Here is a 22531-nt window from a genome sequence, read left to right as displayed (position 1 = left end):
TCCTTGCCAACAGAATCCAACAATACATCAAAGGGATAGGACATCACCATCAAGTGAGATTGATCCCAGGGGCACAAGGATGGTTCAACATATGAAAATTGATCAATGTAATCCAACACATCATCAAAAAGAAAAATAAAAACCATATGATCATATCAATAGATGCTGAGAAAGCATTCGACAAAGTCCAACATCCATTTATGAAGAAGGCCCTTGAAATTCTCGGGATAGAAGGAACATACCTTAACACAATAAAAGCCATATATGACAAACCCACTGCCAGTATTATTCTCAATGGTGAAAAGCTGAAAGTCTTTCCTTTAAGATCAGGAACAAGACAAGGATGTCCTCTCTCACCACTGCTCTTCAATATAGTACTGGCGGTCCTAGCTAGGACAATAAGACAAGAGAAAGACATACAAGGAATCCAAAGAGAGAAAGAAGTAGTAAAACTATCACATTTGCAGATGATATGATAATATACATAGAGAACCCTAAAAACTCCACAGAAAAACTACTCAAAATAATCAGTAAACCAATTTAGTAAAGCAGCAGGATATAAAATCAACACACAAAAATCAGTAGACTTCCTATACACATCAATCTGAAAAAGAAGAAATCAAGAAAACCATCCCTTTTATAACTGAAACAAAAAAAAAAAAATCAAATACTTGGGAATAAAGCTAACAAAAGAGGTGAAAGACCTATATAAAAAATATTAGGGCCTCCCTGGTGGCGCAGGCAGTTGAGCGCTGCACTATGAAGCTGTCTGCAGCCTCTGTAGAGCGGGTTCAATCCCAGCCAGCTGGCAAGAATACCACATGGTGGGATTAAAAGAAATAGAAGACAACACAAAGAAATGGAAAGACATCCCCTGCTCATGGATCAGAAGAATTAACATTATTAAAGTGTCCATCCTAACAAAAGCAATATGCAGACTCAATGCTAGTCCAATAAAAATCTCAATGACATTATTCAAAAAAATAGAACAAATACTGATGAAATTCATATGGAACCACAAAAAAACATGAATAGCCAAAGCCCTATTGATGAAAACAAAGGAGAAATGAGGTATCACACTTCAAGTATCAAACTTCAAGCTATACTACCAAGCCATAATAATTAAAAGTTTGGTACTGAAACAAAAATAGAGACCCAAAGATCAATGGAACCGAAAAGAGAGCCCAGAAATAAAACCACACTTATTGGACAACTGATCTTGACAAAGGAGCAAAGAATATACAATGGAACATGGACAGCCTGCTCAATAAATGTGCCTGGGAAAACTGAACCACCACATGAAACTAGGCCACTCCTTTCACCGTGCACAAAAATCAACTCAAAATGGATAAAAGAACTGGACATAAGACCTGAGACCATAAAATATATTTTAAAAAATAGGCAAAACAATAGGAAAACTGAACCACCACATGAAACTAGGCCACTCCTTTCACCGTGCACAAAAATCAACTCAAAATGGATAAAAGAACTGGAAATAAGACCTGAGACCATAAAATATATTTTAAAAAATAGGCAAAACAATACAAGACATACATCTCACTAACATCTTTAAAGACTCATCACCCAAAGCAAAGAAAGTCAAAGAAAAGATAAATACCTGGGATTATATCAAACTGAAAAGCTTCTGCACCGCAAAAGAGACATGAACCCAAACAGAAAAACACCCCAGTGATTAGGAAAAAATTTTTGCACTCCAGTCAACTGATAAGGGACTAATCACAAAGATATACAAAGAGCTCACATGAGTCAACAACAACAAAATAAACAATCCAGTCAAGAAACAGGCAGAAAAACTTAAAAGACATTTCTCCGAAGAGGAAATGCAAATGGCCAACAAGCATATCAAAAAATGTTCAACATCCCTTATCATCAGGGAAATGCAAATTAAAACCACATTAAGATACCACCTTACACCACTAATGGCACATATCAAAAAAACAAGTAACAACAAATGTTGGTGAGGATGTGGTGAAAAAGGAATTCTCTGGCATTGCTGGTGGGAGTGCAAACTGGTCCAACCACTATGGAAAGCTGTCAGGAGGTTCCTCAGTCTACTAAAAATGGAACTACCATAAGACCCAGCAATTTCATTCCTAGGGATCTCCCCAAAGGACACAAAAACACTGGTTCAAAAGAACACCTATACCCCTATGTTTACTGTAGCACTATTTACAATAGGTAAAATCTGGAAGCAACCCAAATGCCCAAAAATAGATGACTGGATCAAGAAGATGTGGCACATGTACACAATGGAATATTATTCAGCAATCAAAAAAGATAAACTCATGCCATTCACAGCAACGTGGATGGAACTAGAAGGAATTATGCTCAGTGAAATAAGCAGAAGGTAAAAGAAAAATATTGGGTGGTTTCACTTACAGCAGGAATATAGGGTATCTAATAAGACATCAGTGTAAAAAAATAACAACAGTACAAAACACAGCAAAGCAAAAATGGACAATTATAAATCAGAGACATACTGCAGGGGAGGAAGAGGGACAAGGATCAGAGGGAGGGGGGAGGAACACAGGGGACTGAGATGATGGTGCATGGGTGCACTGGTGAAGGAAACTCTATGGGGACTAACCTGAGGGGGTAAGGGGAAGCAACTATTGTTTAAAAATGAACAATGATGGGCCTCCCTAGTGGTGCAAGGGGTTAAGCACTGCACTATGAAGCAATCCGCAGCCTGTGCAGCATGAGTTCCATCCCCAGCCAGCCGGAGAGAAAAACCCATATGTCACACCAGACCTCTCCTGACTTGCCAGCTGCTCCCTTCAACAGTGTATTTCAGTCAGTTTGCCTGTTCTGTTCCCCACTCTGTCTCTGGTGAATCCTCTCACACCCTGCATCTCTGGCCTGTACACCAGCTCTTGTATACATAAATAAATAAATCTTTAAAAAGAGGGCCTCAGCTGGTGGCACAGGCAGTTGAGTGCAGAGCTGTGAAGCTGTCCGCAGCCTCTGAACGTTGGTTCTATCCTGGCCGGCCGGCGAAGGTCCCATGTGGTGTGGCAGACCTCTCCTGTCACACCCGCTGCTCCCCTTAGCAGTGTATTTCATCAGTCTGCCTGTTCTGTTCCTCGCTCTGTCTCTGGTGAATCCTGCCACCCTCCCGTGAATCTGGCCTGTACCCTGGTTCTTGTATAAATTAACAAATTTTTAAAAAAGAATTAAAAAAACGAACAAATATGTAAAAAATAAAAAATATTAATTAAAAAATATATGCACAAATATACATATACAAACACACCACATATATACACAAGTGCATATACAGAAATGTACACGGTATGTGTATTTTTTTCTTGTCTTTCTGAAATACAGTATTACATATACACATTTATATATAAATGTAAAACTAAAAGGATTTAAGTGAAATGAAAGAAAAAAGGGAAAACTGAAAAAGAAAAATAAGTTCTAAAATAATAAAAATAGTTGCAAATCATCAGTTCTCACAATTTGTGAAAACTGGCTATGATTAAAAATCTTCACAATCAGATTTTTTCAAAATTCATTTCCCTATGTTAAGTTACAAAAACGTACCTAAAGCCTAAGTATACAGAATAATATATGTAGTAAAAAGTAGATCCAGACACCAAGTCAAATTATAGGTATGGAATTCAGAGACAGGAAAGAGAAGCTTATAATTCCATCATGAAGTAGTCAAATACTAAGACTGCATTTTTTTCACTCATCGATATATGCATGCACATGTGTATATAGATACACATGTGTACGCACTATATACACATTAAGTACCTAGAGATTTCTGGTAGCTTGACAATAAAAATGATATGCTTCTACCATCAGCACTTGGAAGAATAACCTGATGAAAAAGTGGCAAAGTTGAGATTATAAATATAACTAACTGTTATTAGAGTAAAACTTGGTACAACTTCAATCCATTCCCAAATATATTACCTAAAATTCATGAGAATTTTACGACAGACTTAATAATATAATAGCCAGATGCTAAAAGTAATCCAACAGAAAAATAGATAAATGATGATATATCAAAGTGGAATTTTATACATTAATGAAACATGAAATGAATTAAAATCATGAGAAACAGTATAGACGACTTTTCAAAGCACAACACCGGAAAAAAGACAGAAATATAAAGTTCAAAACTTGAAGAATGTGTTTGGTTCTTGTAATTTTACTGGTAAAACAATTACAATAAGGATAATTTCTCAGTAATACCTGAGGTAACTTATTTTTTAATTCCTTCCCAAAAAATTTGGCTCTGCACCTAAGGAGAAGTTTCTAATGTGATTACCTTACAAGTGGCAAATTAGGACATCTGAATGGAGACATCATCTTATATTTAAGAACGAAATTAGTGGTCTCTGTATTATCTCATCTGTTCCACATTATGCATACAAATCAGTAAATTCAATGACACTTCTTGAGCCCACCTAGTTCTTTCAAACAGTAAATATTATGAAAGGGACTTGTAAAAATAATGGGTTTCACATACTGACTTCCCACATTAATACTGTTAATATGAATTACCAACCATATTACCTCCTCTTCAGGAGACAGGTTTATTTTGCTACTGCTGACAGGAAAACCACTGCCAAATTCTTTGGTATGAATGTCTGCTCCATACTCCACTGTTACATCCTCCTCAATGCTGCTCACTATTCTCCAGAATTCCTTCTCTACTAGTTCTGTAGGTACCATCTGCAAAAACAAGTTTAAGAGATGATCAAAGCCCACTATACTTGGGTTAGATGTCTCTATGAGCACTAAAGCTATCAGACGCGAATCCCCCCATTTCCCCATTTTATAATTACACACATGCACAGGCATGCTGAAATAGTCAGTCTTGAATGAATCAGCCATTTCACCAAAGCTCTGCAAAGTGTACTCCTGGGTAGCCTGCTCAAAGCCAAAGGCTTCAGGGGATCTCTTACATTCCTGAAATAGAAAATATTTCAGCAACATAGAGGCAGCAGACTAAGACTTCACAAGAACAGCTAGAGATATATCTTATGCTATATCACTACCATTTCCAGTGGATAGTTTATGCAGTGTCTAGTAGACATTTTCTTTGTTCCTATGATTCATCAGCAATATGATCCCTTTTCTGTTTTATTCTCTACTGTCCTGCCCAACTATCTTGCTCATTGTTCCACTAATGATCATACAACCTTTAGAAAAGGATAAAACTATTACCTACCTAGTTTCTCTTTAAAATCAGGAGGCTGAATTAAACTAAATTTAAATATCTATATAGTACTGGCCTTACCGCCATGATACACTTTGGGCACCTCCAGACACCTCTGGGAACTTCAGGAAGTGGTGGTAACAGGCAGAAGATGTGGTAATTGTCATCACAGCCATTGCAGAGAAGAAGTCTATCATCCTCATCCCCTCGATAGCATATTCGGCAAACATATGAATCAATCTATGAGGAAAACTAAAAATATAAATTATGTGCTCCATGATACCTTGCCCCAGGTTCCCAGTCTATTTTTAATGCCTACTATCAGTGAATGGCTATGCAATGTTCTACTTAATCATTCACTTGGTATGTAAAATGATAGGATATAATTACTAAATAACATGGTTAATAAAGAATCACAATTAAGGGGCTTTATGAGCAACAAAGAAGATTTTTATATAAGGTCCAATGGTACAATTCTAAACTTAAAATCATGAATCATCTGGGTAATGCTAACTTGTATAGGTTGCAAGCTGAACTAGTAGTTTAACACAAAATTAATACAAGTGAAATACCTATTGTTATACTGTAAGAGTTTAATAGGTGTCCATTTTCACTCTAAAAGCTGTCTTCATCAATTCACAGAATGAATTAGTCATCCAAGTAGTTGATTATAATAATTAAGACAAAGCTGAATACTTACATTCATAGATGCTATTTAAATAAACTAGTAGTACCAGTTAAGAAAGATGATAAACACAAATTTTTAGCAGGATGAGTTTACATATTGGAAAAATCACTTGCAGTTAAGCTACAATGGAAGAATCCAGAAGTAAATTTTCAGTTTAAAAGATGAGCAATAACTCAAATATGTAAATGTACAAATATTTTTACATGTGTATAGCAGTTACTTTGTCACCATTCTAATCTTATTAATATACAACAGAAATGCCTACACAGATCACGAAAGGTTAAGTACAAGTATCATTAATATTCCAGCCCAAGCCAGGAAATCTAAAGAATAAATACTGAAACTGGAAATGCCAAAAAAAATCCATAAACAATGTAATAGATTTTTAGAATGAAGCCGTGTTTAATAAAATTGTACTTTAAAAAGTGTTAATACGGGCCTCCCCGGTGGTGCAGCGGGTTGAGAGCAGCACTGTAAAGCCACCCACAGCCTCTGCAGTGCAGGTTCGATTACCAGTCTGCCATGGAGATTCCCACATGGCGTGGTAGACCTCTCCTTTCTCATCTGCTGCTCCCCTCAGCAGTGTATTTCAGTCGTCTGCCTATTCCTCTCCCTGTTCTGTCTGTGGTGAATCCTCTCACCCTCCCCACACCTCTGACCTGTACCCCAGCTATTGTATAAAAGTAAATCTTTAAAAAAAAAAAAGTGTAATACAATGAGAACTCATAAAATACAAATGAATTTCTCAAAATATAATATTGACTAAAGAAACACAAGAGTTATATACTGATACTAATTAAAAAGTATAAAATAAGCAAAACTACCTTATGTAGTTTTATGTATACATACTATATGACAATAAAAAGAAGACAACTGAACTAGGTATTCACCGTATTACAGAAGTTAGAGAAAAGTCATAAATGACTTTCAGACCTCAAGAAAGAAGAAAAACTTAGGACAACCAGTACTATAAGAAACGCAGGTGGAAACAATTAAGAAAAACACAATTGTAGCGCTCAAAACCGAAAGCTATTTAAAAATAAAATTTTTGTAACATAAATATTTACAGAGCAGGGAGGGTAAACAAAAATTATTAAAAAGTAAAAGTAGCTCTGGCAAGGACACCCCAAAACTTATAGAAATATAGAGACAACACAATTTAATGACAATAAAAGTTCTCACATAAAGGGTAGGAAAAGAGAGAGAGAATTTACAGATCACAGACCTAAGTAAGGCAAGATGAAAGAAGATACAACTGTATCAGATATTATGCTTAGAGAGTCCTGAAGCATTTGCCAGAAACAAATAGTTCTCATATTTTATATTTGATAAATTTACCTCCTAACATCTTCAGATGTTAAAGTTCAGCTAGTGCTTACTATTGGAGCTGAAAAACGATACAGCTGTAGGGTAAAATGCTGATTTAAAAAAATGTTTCTTCTTTTCCTGGTCATCATTTTTTTCATGGACATTGATACAAATGGACAGACACACATACAAACACAGATTTGGAATAAAAAGAAAAGAGTAATATGGGATGAAATAATTTTAGGCTCCATATTAATACTAACAGGTCAAGAACTACTACAAAATCACAGGTCAGTCCTTACAAACTGAGCACCGCTGTGATTCTTCCGTAGGTGCATTGTCATCTTAGTGCAAGACTCTATGGTATGACTTAAGTCTTCCTTAGGCAAGGCTGAGTGTACTTTCTCATCATTACTTGGTTCCTTTTTCAACCTAACAGTAGGAGGACACATGGCCCCTTCTTTATCTAGGGAAGTCAGAAAAAAATAAATAAATAAAAATCTGTCCTCCATTAGGATTACCAAAACATCCCATCATTGTAATCTGTACTTTGCCCCTTATACTGCCTTTCAGTCTACTATGCTTTACCTTTGTTCTGCAATGTCTTGTCCTTGGCCATGAGACCCAAGCCAATCATCTTAGGACCTGCCCCATAAATCTGTAGCTTTTTCAACTCTGGGTTCTTGTCAATGTCCTCTTCTGTGGGTACTGGCTGTTGAAAGAAGGTTTAAGAAAAGGAGCAATTCTTATTCATATATTATGCTTCATATTATAAAAAGATGTAATACTTTAGACAAAATATTGTAAAATATTCTGGCTGATATAAAAGCAAAATAGATTATAGCAATTAAAATCTATCAGCAGCCTCTATCCATTTTTAGGTGTCTCAATAGACACTTAAATCTATTTTTAATCTGTGGTTAAAGTGGCTAGGCAGTAGAAAATGAACAGAGAAATTTGGGAGGTAATACCTGCTTTTCATTTTTTTGTGTTATAAAGGAAACAAAAGAATTACACCTCTATTTACAGGACTTTAACATTATGAGATGATTCAATAAATACAAATATGGGCCTCCCTGGTGGCACAGGTGGTTGAGGACTGCACTATGAAGTTGTCTGCAGCCTCTGCAGCACAGATTTGATCCTGGCCAGTGGTGAGAATCCCACATGGTGCAGCAGACCTCTCCTGTCTCACCTGCTGCTCCCCTGAGCAGTGTATTTCCTCAGCCTGCCAGTTCTGTTCCCTGCTCTGTCTCTGGTGAATCCTCTCACCCTCCCGCGCATCTGGCCTGTACCTCAGTTCTTGTATAAAAATTAATAAATCCTTAAAAATAAATAAATAAAGACAAATATGACCCAATCTGCAACTGAGCTGAAGTTGCAAAAGTTAAACAAGTATTCTTGTTTGAATTTAGGTCATCAGAAACATTAACTCCTTTTGGGCCTCCCTGGTAGCACAAGGGGTTGAGATGCAACCTTTGAAGCTTTCCGCAGCCACTATCTCAAGAATTAGATCCTCTGTGAGGAAACTACCCACGTGGGACATCAGACTTCTGTTGTCTTGCCCACTGCTCCCTTCAGCAGTGTATTTCAGTCAGTCTGCCTGTTCTGCTCCCCACTCTGTCTCTGGTGAATCCTCTCAACCCTCACACCTCTGGCCTGTACCCCAGCTCTTGAATGCAGAAATAAATAAATCTTTAAAAAAAAGTAACTCCCTTTTCCCCACAAAGTAATCAGAAACCTAGAAAAATGGAAATACATTATGCTTCAAAAAATACGCATTTCATGTCATTTTTGGAACTTTTTTTAGTGGACTCTGTAACATGTTTTATCTTTTAATTTTTATTGTACTTTTATATTAAAGTCTGATTACATTTCACCTTGTAAAGTCTTAGTTTTGTTTTTACAATTTTTTCCTACATATAAACAAAAACACATTTTTTGGTTTACTATCCCCAAGACTGTAATATTTATTTTAGCAATGGTGATAGTAAAGATAATCACTCAGTAATCAAGACAAGACTCTATGAATAAAATTTGTGAAAATATGATGGGAAACAGAACAAGCAGATTGACTGAAATACACTGCTGAGGAGAGCAGAGAGCGCGACAGGAGAGGTCTGCTGTGCTGCAGAGGCTGGGGATGGGATGGCTTCATAATGCTGTGGTGAACCCTTTTGCACCACAAGAAAGGTCCTAGAAATTTCTTAAATCTTTCTAGCAATGTGTTTAAAACCCTACCTCTAAGAAAAAGTGTGAAGATTGTTCAATTGAAAAATTTTTTTAATTGTACCTGATATTTAGAACTTTCAGGTAAATTTTACTAGTTTCCAAGTTATCACATGCTCGTTTTTCTAATTCAATTTATTTTCAGACAGTATATGAAACTTCGGCAGCAATGCAGAATCTACTGAATCCCAATACTCTGTACTATACCTCACTTTCTCACTTCTTCAGGCTACAGTCTCATGTTCTAATATTTAATATTTTGAAATTCAGTATTATTAGGGTTATACACAAACTACTTAATATAACTGAAAATATTTGAAAAACAGAAACATCTAAGATTTTGTGAAAATTATATAGGCATAATTAGTACAATAAGAAATTCTAAGAACGTATTGTTCATATTCAAAATTTTTAAACATCTTGAAAACTTTCCGGCTTGGGATACTGACCTTTTGGAACTAGCCAATCAAGATAGCAGAAGACCCAGCCAAAAGCAGTCCTTTGATATGAAATCAATCAATCCAGGCTCAGCCCTTCTTTGTCAGGTTCCTTCACCACAACAGGTATTACTGGTTTGCCTTAATTGTCCTAAAGCCAAGCACCAAGCAACTGAAGGCCACTACTACAGCTTAAAAGTCTACCAAAACTGTTCAGACCTGTCAATCCCAAACTGTTACCCTACTGTGTCTTCCCTTTCCCTAGAAAATCCCAATAAACTCCATGGCCTTGGAGCTCACCTCACTGTCCCTCTGTCTCCTGCTGCACATCATTCTTTCCTAAGTGGCCTTGTCTGTCCCTGAATAAAATAAACAAGTTTTCTCATCCTCTCCCGTGTCACCTGTAGCCATAAAAGAACAGAGTAAAACAAATGGCTAAGGGCCTCCCTGGTGGTGCAAGGGGTTAAGTCGCAGTAATAGGGAGCTATCCAAAGATACTGCAGCATAAATTCAATCCCCAGCCAGGGCTAATCCATGTGGAACAGTAGACTTCTCCAGTCTCACTCACTGCTCCCCTCAGCAATGTATTTCAGTAGATCTGCCTGTCCTGTTTCCCCATTGTCTTTGGAGTAGCCTCTCACCCTCCACACCTCTGGCCTGTACCACAGTTTTTGTATGTGTAAATAAATTTTTTTTAAAAAGGGTTAAAATTACAAACAGGTATATACTGTATACTGTACTGTACTAAATATAGTATACTGTACTTAGCAGAACACTCCCAAGATCAATAAAAATTAATCTGTACAAACAGTACTGAAAAAATGTTTTATAAAAAATAAAGTACTACAACCGATATCCATTCATTTTCAGCTAAATCTTGGACCAGTTATAGGTGCAAGGTCCCTAAAAGCAACAAGATCAATTTTCACAGCTGATGAAAACAAAACAGCACTCACATCAGGTTGCCGTCTTTTTGCCCGGCGACTGTAGCTACTGAACTTGGAAGGTTGCACAGACTGTCTAAGGAGAATACTGTGTGGTTTGTATTCCCTGTCTTTTTCCTTGCTTTCAAATGGGTGAGTGTTACACTGTTGGGAAAAATGGTAAGGAACTGAGTCACATTTGTAAGTAATTGATTCCTTCACCCTGTACTTGGCAATGAAAGCTGTAGTTCTGATATACAATCTGTCCCTCTTGTTCTCTGAAATGACAGAAGATGTATGGAAAGAATCTCTATGTCTTTACTTATGAATAAGAACAGTAAAGCAACAGTCATTGAATTTGAAACTGGACTTTTACATTAACTCTTTGTGTACCTTAATGCAAAGCCCCTGGATCTCTATTAAAAGAGACAATAAAAATAGCGAATCTAATGGAATTATGTAATTGAATAAAATCCATGTTTACATACAAACTCAGCTTTTAAAAGTACGTTCTTTGTAAATAATAAAAGCTAAAAATCTATTTAAAAATACTCACCAAAATCAGTTCTCACTCCTTCGACTTAAGTCCAAGAAACACCAAGCTTTTTCCATAAACTTTTTTTACGTATACTACTTGTAGAAGTTATTTCATAAGAAAATTATTTAATGGTGGGTGGCCTAAAATAGGAACTGCTTTTGTCTAAAATTCCATTCTAGTATTTTGTCTACAAAATAATCTTAGTACATATTAATCATCTAAGAGAAAGGGAGAGCACATTCCAGTTCTTATTTAGCCAGTCTGGGAGATAGAAACTTATTCAAACAGGTTATAAAATATTTTCCAGGCTGAAAATTAAATGTAACTTTTAATTCTATCAATAAATTAAAACTTTCAATAAATACTGACTATTCAGGCAAGAGCCCAACCCAGAAAAGAGAAGCAAAAAGATGAAAATCATATCAAACCCTAAAAACAGCCCCTCACCACAAGGTTGGCTCCAGACTGAAACATTTCATAGGGATAAATGATGCGTTCATAGTGAGAACGTAAAAGGGACCCAATGTTTTTCCCTGGTGGGTAACTGAGGCGCTGTGCAACTCTGGCCCACCGACGGTCCTTACAGATGGCTTCATAACCACCTTCCTCCATGACAATCTGAAAGAATATAAAAGGTATAAATGAATTGTGATCAGATCAGAACAGCAATGAGACTTAAAAATCTGCCCCTAAAACAAACAATTCCTAGACTCAAAAACTAGGTCAAAAAATACTAGCAGAGCAAGCTCTGAGTTCTCTCCTTACCAACAGACACAATGTACAATCACAGATGAGCCAAAGCTCCCTGCCTTATTTTCCCTTTTGTATGCAGAATTACTTTTACCTTACTAAGGCTGTAGAGGTCCAAGATCCTCCGTTCCACATTGGGAATTTTTAACGATGAGCCTTGGATTTCCCAGAACTTTGCAATCTGGTCCAAATAGTTTAATTTCACTCTGGTCTGGGCCTGGGGCAGAGAGAGTTGTATAGATTTGCTTATTCCTTAATCTGTACTTGGTATTGGAAGTGGATAAACACTTGTTTTTGTACCATTTACATATTAATGTAGTAGAATCTAACACTTTACAGTCTCTCTAAATTGGTGCCAAATAGTTGCCTGCTTAATCTGAGAGGAACTTTTATAGAATGATGCCTCTGGCTTACACCTCAGTTCTTGAATGCATGGATAAATCTTTAAAAAAAAAAAAAGAATGTCGTCTCACAGTAAAAATCCTTCATCCCAAATTTAAAAGTCCTTGGATTTAGTAAGAGTTGATAAAGACTATTTAGGACTAAAATCATTTTTCCTCCTGTGTCAAACACTTTGATAGGAAGCCAGTTTCTGTATTTTTCTTCTTTTACCATAAGTCATTTTGTAGTTGGAGTCATCATTGACAATGTCAAAACTTGCAATAGTGAAAGAGAATGCCAAAGCACTGACATACTGTCCATATTTTACAAGTCAAATATGCAGACTATTGATTTCTTTTAAAAAATAAAGTCTGCTTTTACTACTTCTTAACTGCAGTGTTAAAAACCAGCATGAAGCATGAGTAGAGTTCAAAAGGGGTGAATTCCCATTTTACCTCTAGTTCATTTAGTCTTTGTATTCGAGGAGTAAATCTGAAGTTGTCAACTTCAACTGCAAAGGGAGGCTGCCAGTCCTTCAACAAAGTAAAAGAACCAAGAACCAGGTTAATGTGGATTAGTAAAGAATATAGATAGTGTGAAATATGTATTCATCTTAGTATCCCTCTATTTTAAGACTCCTTTTTTGGTTGCTTTTTTTGGGTCCACAAAGCCTGTAATATTTGTTTAACATGAGATAACTGAGAGGTGGGAAGTGGGGGGGGGGCAGCTAAAAAACAAAAAAATCTGAATTTATTATAACCCTTTTAGAGAATGAGGCATGGCTCAATAAAGAGTGGCCCACTTAAGGTATGACGAAAGCTGTTAGTGAATAGAAGATACAGATAGTATGTGTAATAAACTGTTTCTTTAGAAGTTGTGGTCCCTGATCTAAGCTGTGTGGCAAAGGTGAAAATGAGTAACAGAAAGGAAAGTGGAAAACTTTAAAGAGAAGAAAGCCAGTGCCGTCGTGAGGTTAAGCATCTGAAAAATTAACAGTGGGGAAGAAGTTGGCATTCACTCTGAGTATCATTTCCGTTTGCATTGTTAATTAACAACTATTTAACAGTTTCAGTTAAGAGCTTTTTGCATAGAAAGTAAGTGCAATATCATCAATATAATTGGTGGGAAAGAACCTATGTGGATTGTTAACCAATTTTTATGTGTACTTGTTAGAAATTCCTGAGGTCCTAAAGAGAAAATGAAACCATTCCCAAGATTAACAGTTAAGTACAACAAATGCAACAAAGAGCTTCAGTGAAACACTGAGTGTATTAAAAATACAGGAACATATTGTTGGAACAGTTGGGTTGAAGAATGAAAAACCAATTTGGAATTACATTTTTTTAGTCATAAATTTTTCAAATGTGCTGTTCTAGGACGACAAAATGAAAATCATGAACATGGAAATTAATAAGCTAGTAGTTTTTAGCTCTAAATATAAGGCCTTATTATTGGGCAGTTTGTCGTATGTGCAATGTAAGCAAGACCGCAAGTTAAAATTTTGCACTGTACACTTACCGCGGGTGGGCGAATCTTACAAATGCCCGATTTCTCAGCGATGGGTCTAATTTTCGCAATGTACTCAAGCGGGTCTCGGAATTCCGCCCAGGTAGGCTCGAACACAGGGCATTCCGGCGGCGGTAGAAATTCCTCAGCTCCTCCCTCCATGTCAGCTTCAACTACTTATCTGTAAAATATTATGCGATCTTTCTTTCCGAGTCATGTGTCCTCCGTGCCCAAAAATCTATGCTTACAGTAATTTTATTTTCAGAGAAATTCCAGAGTTATTGTTGGTCCTACTGAAGCTTACCAGTCGCCACCAGTCTCAGCTTTCAACCACCATCTTGAACCTGGAGCGTGTTTTCCGGTTTGTTTGCACTGTGTCACTCCGCGGATCGATTCTCCAGTTGCTAGTCAAACCAGAGACATTATGCCAGCCAGTTAATAACTGAGATCACAGAATCTATTTTTCTATAACTTAATATCACAAACTACTGCTGCAATAACATTACGGAAACAGTACAGCAAAATTCTAGGTTAAACTGCCGGACCTTTCAAAATAGAATTACTGCGCATGTTACGCATGCGCATTAGGGAGGGGAAAAATACTAGGGATGTGTTCGTCAGTGTTTTTTTTTTTCCCTCAGAAAATCCTGATTTGCAAAAACTGAAGCCCCAATGATCTTCCTCTTCTTCCCCTTTACAAGCCGTGACTACGAATCAGAAACTTCATGCAACAATCGCCACAGTTACTCTTTCACAATTCACGAACTGACTTTAAATGAAAGACACCCTTAATAGTTACTTAACAATCCCGCAGCCTTAATAAAACGTGGTTTATATTCATGTACGCTGCTACATTTAAAGTTCACCTGTCAGATTTACATTTGTTATTACAAATATAAACCCAATATTTTCTCTCCAACACAAACAACAAAATCACGCTGAAGTACTTCATAAAACAATCTTCCCAAATAAACTTACCTACTAAAAATTACCAACACACTTAGGTAAAATGATTATATACCTTCACAGGTAGACACATACTTCCTTCAGTGTTACACTTTGTCCGTACACTCAAAACAACAGATTCTGGAGAAAGAAAGAAAAAAATCAGTCTTAGTAAATTACACACAAATAAAAATTAAAAAAAAAAAAAAAACATTCTCCCAACGCATTACAATATTCTTGACCAGTTTCCAAACAAAACATACCCAACAACAAAGACTTCAATAAAATATCTAATTCCCTTTCTGAGAGCAGTACCAAAATTCCAAAGAACACAGACTTTCATTTTTAAATCACATTCTTTGCACTTTGTTCTTTGTATTACCTAACATCGTTCTTTTATTTCTTCAGATATTTAATACTTTCAGATTTTACATTACAGTCACCCATTTTTGAGTTAACTCTCCATAACTTTTCTTTATAAATTAACAGCCGCCGTATACTACACCTTTGTGAATCTCCATTACCCAGCATGAATTGATGAACACTTCATTATTTCTTCATTGACTATGCTTAACACTATGATGACAATCCTTTGGCCATAGATATTCTATGCAGTTTATGTCCCTATTGCTCTTTCTATTTCATTACTCTGTGTTGTATGTTGATGCCAGTACCATACTGGTTTGAATTCTGTAGATTTGTTGTTTTTGCAACAGTGTTACCTATTACGAATTCCTCACATCTCCACATGAATTTTTGAATCAACTATGTATTTCTGCAAAGAATTGAGCTTAGATTTAGACAGGGAATGTATTAAATCTGTAAATAAATTTAGGGAGGAATGACATTTAAAAAAATTTCTTGTTTACTTTGTTTATTGTTATAACATTGGTTTACAACACTGTATATTACACTTCACACCCTTTAGGTGAATGTTATTACACTATAACTAACTCATCAAAAATGCCTGCACCACAATGGAGGAATCCTGGACTGTGGGAGCTACTGATTTATAAGGCGGAGGATGAACGTAATGACTCCCATTTTGGCGGGAGGGAGGTGGAGATGTTTTCTGGTTCTGCTGGAGCCATCTTTGTTACAGATCCTACATAATTCCTGCTGTTGGAAAAAATCTACTGCTCCTATGAACATTATTCCCAATGTTGATTTTTGTCATGAAAATGCAGAGGACTTTGGTAATGCATTTAACAAGCTGTTCTCTTCAGAACAGTAGGCTTCCAACTTGAACATATTGAATACAGCATCTAATAAAGAACTTGAGGCTTTCCAACTGCTTGTGGAAAAAGTCCAACAATGTTGTACAGCATAGAGAAAAGTCTGGGCCATGTCAGAATTTGGAGAGTTTAATGAATGTGACCTTGTTCCAGTATAAAACTACCATTCAAGTTTGTAACTGCATTCTTTGTCCAGAAATTGAACAGAAAAAAAAAAAAAAAGTTACAGGACAACTGGCTCTTGAAAAAGATCATCAACCAGATATAGGAAAAGAAAGATTTAAGGACGTTAATAGTACTGTGTCCATTGTTTTTGGTTCTCGAAGAATTGCCTGGGCTCGCCTTGATGGTAAATTGGCACTGCTTGACTGGCAGTGAAATGAATGTTGCCAATTGATTAAAGGAACGTATCCATCATCTGTCTATTTTGAAAAGATTTCTTCACTCATTTCAAAGATGCCTAAAGCTCACTTCTATGTTATGGGAAAAAAAGTAGGAATTGCAATTCAGAACACAATTATTTCCTGTAATGTTACATTTTCATGTTTTGGATGCCAGGCTCTATGCCCTGTTAAATAAAACTTTGGGCCAGGATGGCCAGCATCAGGAGTCAGCATGAATCGAAATGCAGTGGGGAAGCACTTTGAACTGATAGTTAGTGACACACGGGCTAGTGGAAAAGAACTAGTGAAGCATTTCCTCTCAGATTCTGTACTGAAGAGCCAGACCCTCGGGTATTCTTCCCATCAGATAAAATAGTCCTCTATAGACAGCTGTTTTTATCTACTGAACAAAACAGACTAGAAGAGTTGTATAATTCATTATTACAAGCTGTTGGCTTCTATAAATCAGTAGTTTTTGACACTGAACCTTAAAATTCTGAGGTTAATTTATTATCTTATTTTTAAAGTTATATTAATTTGTATTTATTAGCTTTAGTGCGATAAAAAACTGTTTTGAAAATCCATGGTAATGGAGAAGAAAACAGGTTTGAGTGTATTTAAATGTTTAAAGTCAAATTTTTGGCTGTTGAGTGGTTTACACAGTAATAAGCCAAGGCCAAATCAGTGTCTTAGGAGATTCTGTGCCTTTTAGGTTTTAAGTATTCACCAATAGGATTATCCATGAAATTTGCCAAAGCAAGAAACAAAGTTATCTTCCTTTAAAAGCAAATATTATCTACAGGATTTGCATAATTTACTGTTTAAATAAGGAATGATTTATCTGGGTGGTGTTTATGGGAATGAAACTAAATATAATGGACAACAACAACAAAAATTCCAGCCTCATTGTCTATTGGGCCCCTCCACACTTTGCTCCTCTTCCATTCCCTCTCTCCCCACTCTGGTAGCCTCAATTCTACCAAATTCTCAGTTTCTGGACTTAGTTACTGGTTTGATCTAATGTGAACCTTTGTTTTATTTCTCCATATTCCATATTCAAGTGAGACTGCTGGGTGTTTGACTTTTGCCTTCAGGTTTATCTTCCTATAATCCCCTCTAGCTCCATTGATGTTGAATATTTACATTTTGATATTCAATTTCTGTAATTAATAAGGGATGTCATCCTATTTACATATGTATTTTTTCAACATTTTATAGTTTTTGTTGCACCCATCTCACACTGCTTTTAGTCTCTTACATTATCTTACTCTTTCCTATGTTATTTAAATGAATCCGTTTAATGTTCTTTCTGATTGTTCATTTCTGGTGTATAGATAATGAAATGGATGTCTTTGTATTGAGCTGGTGCTCTGCAATCCCGATGATCTCAATTATTCTAGAACAGTTTCTCTTGTGGCTATTTAAAGATTTTTCTAAATACAGAAGATCATGCTATCTATGAGTACCTATGTTTAGTTCTTTCTCCAACTACCCTCTCAATATTAGTTAAATGGAAGTGGTTTGAGCAGAAACTTTATTTTTTTTTGTTTTTTAAATATATTTTTACATCATTTTTCATTTTTGCACAATGTATGTATTTTCTTTTTTTTTTTTTTAAATTTATTTATTTATTTATACAGGCACTGGGTGCAGTCAGAGGTGTGGGAGGGTGAGAGAATTCACCAGAGCCAGAGCAGAGAGTAGAACAGGCAGAGTGATGAAGTACACTGCTGAGGGGAGCAGTGGGCTGCAGGAGAGGTCTGCGCACCATGTAGGACCCTTGCCCAGCAGCAGGGGATTGAACCAGCGCTGCAGAGGCTGCAGGCAGCTTTGCAACCCAGCGCTCAACCGTTGTGTCACCAGGGAGGCCTAATGTATGTATTTGCATCTTGGTTATAGTCCCCATGCAATTCCCACACACCCCCCCGTTTTGATACTACTCCCTTCTCCCCCCAGCCCCCCTGTACTGTGTCTCTAGTTTACAGTTGCCTGTTGATTTTGATTATTTCTTTATTATAATTAGTCTTTGTCCTGGTCCCTTATTTATGTTTTCTAAATTCCTGCTAAGAGTGAGACCATCCGGTATTCTTTTTCTTTCTGGGTTATTTCATTGAGCATGATCCCTTCCAGCTCCATCCATGTTGCTGCAAATTGCATGAGTTTATCTTTTTTCATTGCTGAGTAATATTCCATTGTGTATAAGTACCACATCTTCTTGATCCAGTCATCTATTTTTGGTCATTTGGGTTGTTTCCATATCTTACCTATTGTCAATAGTGCTGCTATAAACATAGAGGTGCAGGTGCCTTTTTGAATTAATGTCCGTGTCCTTTGGATAAATACCTAGGAGTGGAATTGCTGGATCATATGGAAGGTCTATCTTTAGTAAGTTGAGGAACCTCCACACAGTTCTCCATAGTGGTTGGACCAGTTTGCATTTCTACCAGCAGTGCAGGAGAGTTCCTTTTTCTTCACATCCTTGCCAACATTTGTTGTTGCTAGTTTTTTTAATATATGCCATTCTCACTGGTGTGAGATGGTATCTTATTGTAGTTTTATTTAGCAGAAACTTTCTTCTTCTTAAACTCAGTAGGAGAATTTTCAGGCTTTCATTGTGAAGTTGTTGAACAGATATATGATATACCTGCAAACTCTTAAAAGAAAGTTATTCAGTTAATTTTCATTAAAACAAAATTAGGATGATCTTTATAATTAAGGTGATTTTTTTTAAATTAAGTGATTTATAACTTCTTAAGAAAGACTAACAATGTAGGCCTCCATGGTGGCGAAGAAGTTGAGCGCCGTGCTGTGAAGCTGTCCACAGCATCTGCAGCGTGGGTTCAATTTGCTGCCAACCAGGGAAAGTACCATATGGCGGGGCAGACCTCTCCTGCCTCGCCCACTGCTCCCCTCAGCAGTGGTTTTGATCCATCTGCCTGTTCTGCTCCCCACCCTGTCTCTGGTGAATTCTCTCATGTTCCTGCACTTAGGACCTTTACCCCCATTCTTGTGTAAATGAATAAATAAATCTTTAAATAAAAAAGACTAAAAATGTAATACTATTACTGAAACTGTTAAATAATTCAGCAAAATTTCAGGATACAAAAACAATGAACAAGAATCCAATGTGTTTCTATATACTAGAAATAATCCCTCCCCAAAAAAGTGAGAAATAATTATAATAGCATAAAAATAATAAAATGCTCAGCTGAAAGTTACACATATATAAAAAAACTACATGTTTATGCAGAAAACTATAAAGCACTACTGGAGGAAATTTTAAAAGACCAAAATGAAATTTAAAATCCCATATTTATGGATTGAAAGGCTTAATATTATAAAGATATTATAAAGATGGCATGATTTACACTTTCAACACATTTTCCATCTAAGTTAAATTCAAAAAATAATGCTGAAAAAATACTGAACAAATAACTGTTGCAATATGTACATGTCATAATTTCAAAACATATGACATGACCTCTCTGATGGTGTAAGGGGTTAAGTGTCAGCACTATGAAGCTATCCGCAGCTTTTGCAACACGAGTTCGATCTCTGGCAGGTCAGGAAGCTCCCACATGCCACAGCAGACCTTTCCTGCCCTACCCGCTGCTCCCCTCAGCATCCATTTCAGTAGATCGGCCTGTGAATCCACCTCTGGCCTGTACCCCAGTTCTTGTATACATAAACAAATAAATCTTTAAAAATATATATTACTAGCGACTTCACTCAAAACAGCATGGTACTAGCATAAAACCCATAAAACCAACATATCTTTGACCAAGTATTTCTGTGAATGATGCCAATACCATTCAACAGAGAAATGAAAGTTTCCTCAGATGTTCCTGGAGCAACTGGATATCCACAAGCTAAATAATAAAGTTGTGCTTCACCATACCTATAAAAATGTTAACTTAAGATGGGCACAGATAATAGCTAAAACAAAACAAAAAACTCACAAGAGTTTATATGTGAGGACAAAAAGCCACAGTAAATCTTCATAACATTGGTTTTCATATAGATTCTTAAATAAGAAACAAGTAATAAAAGAAAAATAGATAAAAGAACATCATCAAAATTAAAACTTCTGTGTATGAAAAATGTGATCAAGAAAGTGACAAATCAATCTACAGGAGAGTAAATAGTCAAAAAAATCTGACAGGATGTTAGTATACAGAACTCTGACAAATGAACAATAAAACAAAGGAATTATATGATTAATGTAGGCAAACAATTGAATAAACATGTCTCCATTGAGTTTATCCATTGAGTTTACCAAGAACACTTGAAAATGCTCAATATCATTAGCTATTGAGGAAATGAAAACCAAACCCTCAAAAAATAATTCCAAAATAACAACAACATGAAGAGATACGATAACAAATACTGCCAAGGATGTAGAGAAATGATAATTCTTATAAATTGCTGGTGAGAGGGGGTAAAATAATGATTTTCAGGTTTTTATGCCCTCCCACCATCAGGATTGCCCTGCCTGATGGGGCACCTGCAGTTGTTACATTGTTGCAAACTATTTTATTTACTTCTGTGGATGCATGGGAGGAGTATTGAGCTAGTCATCTAGACAAGAGAAGCAAGAGGAGAGAGGCAGGAGCTAAAAGGAGAAAGAGAAGCAAGAGAAGCCAGAGAGAAGACTTGCTGGAGGCTTGGAGGACCAATGGGCCTCCTGGCCCCCAGGGACCCCTACTTGCCATATACCTGGCTGCTGTGATACATTTAAAGCTCGATAAAATCTGAGAAAGCCACTGAGGATTCCAAGACTCTCATTTACCCGCCTGCCAGATCATAGATAACCTGCTCAGTGGCCATCCTGCCCCTACAGAAGGTAAACAGGCATAGCTTATGGAAAATAATTTCATTGTTCTTCAATTATATGGCATCATTTTATGACTCAACAATTCAATATGTAGGTTTATATCTGAAAGAAAGAGAATAGTATTCAAAATTTCCACATGAACTTTCAAAGCATCAATATTTATAGTAGACTAAGTTACAAAGAATAACAGTTTTTTTAATGTGATATGTACATATAATAGAAAATTATTCAGTTATGAAAAGTTATTTATTTGCAACCTTAGTTTCTTAAAGCCATCTGGGCATACAACTCTATGCCCATCATTCTCAAATATCACATTGCAATAGGAACTATACTAACATACACACATTTCCAATAGTGTCTTACTTTATAGGAAAAAAATTGAAAGTAAATACATTGCCATGAAAATAAGAAAACAGATATAGGGGAAAAATTAGTATTTCAACTCTGCTCACCAAAGTGTAATTCACTAAGTGGCTGCAGGCTGTATTCAATTTCTTTTTTTTTTTAAGATTTATTTATTTATGCATACACTAGCGGGGGTACAGGCCAGAGATGCGAAGGGCAGAGTATTAACCAGAGACAGAGTGGGGAATGGAACAGGAGGATTGACTGAAGTACACTGCTGAGGGGAGCAGCGTGTGAGACAGGAGAGGTCTGCTGTTCCATGTGGGCTGCTCCCTGGCTGGCCAGGGATTGAACTTGTGCTGCAGAGGCTACGGACAGCTTCGTAGGTTGCATCTTAACCCCTTAGGGAGGCCTCCATAGTCAATTTCTTAAAAAGAAAATGGCTTTATTAAATCTGGAAAGAAAGCATATCATAAAAGAACCAAAGTGTTTCAAAGAATTATGAGAAAATTGGAGGGGTGGAGCAACATGGCGGCGAGGAGGCACTGCGAGTAAGTTCTCCCATTAAAAAAAGTTAATAGGGAGGAAAAGCGCAGTTCCCAGTGAGAACTGGGACACGGAAGATAAAACAGGTGACTCCAGCAAACTGCCCGAAGAAGAAAGTTGCCATAAATGAGGACTAGAAGGGAGGAAAGCGCAGAACCCTGCTCTCCTCCCCCACCCACAAAGTCGGCACTTTCCAACCAGCAGAGAGGAGGAAAAAAACAAACTAAAACGACCAACAAGAACAAACTACGCAGCAAGCGGGACTGTGAGTAGAAAGGAACTA

At 36.7% G+C, this 22531-nt stretch overlaps 1 protein-coding gene and 1 pseudogene across 3 annotated transcripts in view; one reads left to right on the top strand and one right to left on the bottom strand.

Moving 5' to 3' along the window:
• LOC119250668 (lysine-specific demethylase 5D-like) overlaps nucleotides 1–14509 on the bottom strand; it is a 38447-nt gene extending 23938 nt beyond the window's left edge. For 2 of the 3 annotated variants that reach the window (XM_037518328.2, XM_037518330.2), the window contains exons 1-11: nucleotides 14262–14509; nucleotides 13970–14138; nucleotides 12907–12984; nucleotides 12165–12287; nucleotides 11768–11938; nucleotides 10816–10947; nucleotides 7782–7905; nucleotides 7496–7659; nucleotides 5279–5437; nucleotides 4828–4947; nucleotides 4552–4710 (exon numbers count right to left, since the gene is read on the bottom strand). In XM_037518328.2, the coding sequence (XP_037374225.1) occupies nucleotides 4552–4710; nucleotides 4828–4947; nucleotides 5279–5437; nucleotides 7496–7659; nucleotides 7782–7905; nucleotides 10816–10947; nucleotides 11768–11938; nucleotides 12165–12287; nucleotides 12907–12984; nucleotides 13970–14119 (1380 nt within the window). In that variant the 5' untranslated portion in view covers nucleotides 14120–14138; nucleotides 14262–14509. The remainder of the gene's footprint in view (nucleotides 1–4551; nucleotides 4711–4827; nucleotides 4948–5278; nucleotides 5438–7495; nucleotides 7660–7781; nucleotides 7906–10815; nucleotides 10948–11767; nucleotides 11939–12164; nucleotides 12288–12906; nucleotides 12985–13969; nucleotides 14139–14261) is intronic. The other variant, XM_037518329.2, reaches the window with a different exon arrangement.
• A 1426-nt stretch (nucleotides 14510–15935) lies between these two features.
• Nucleotides 15936–17012, top strand: LOC119250805 (transcription elongation factor, mitochondrial-like; annotated as a pseudogene).
• The last annotated feature ends 5519 nt before the right edge of the window (nucleotides 17013–22531 follow it).

The sequence above is a fragment of the Talpa occidentalis genome, unplaced genomic scaffold (assembly GCF_014898055.3).
Source record: "Talpa occidentalis isolate TD23 unplaced genomic scaffold, MPIMG_talOcc4v2.1 talOcc4.18, whole genome shotgun sequence".
Classification (NCBI taxonomy): Eukaryota; Metazoa; Chordata; class Mammalia; order Eulipotyphla; family Talpidae; genus Talpa; species Talpa occidentalis.
The sequence above is the reverse complement of the archived record's forward strand: the minus strand, read 5'-3'. Positions and strand labels throughout refer to the sequence as shown.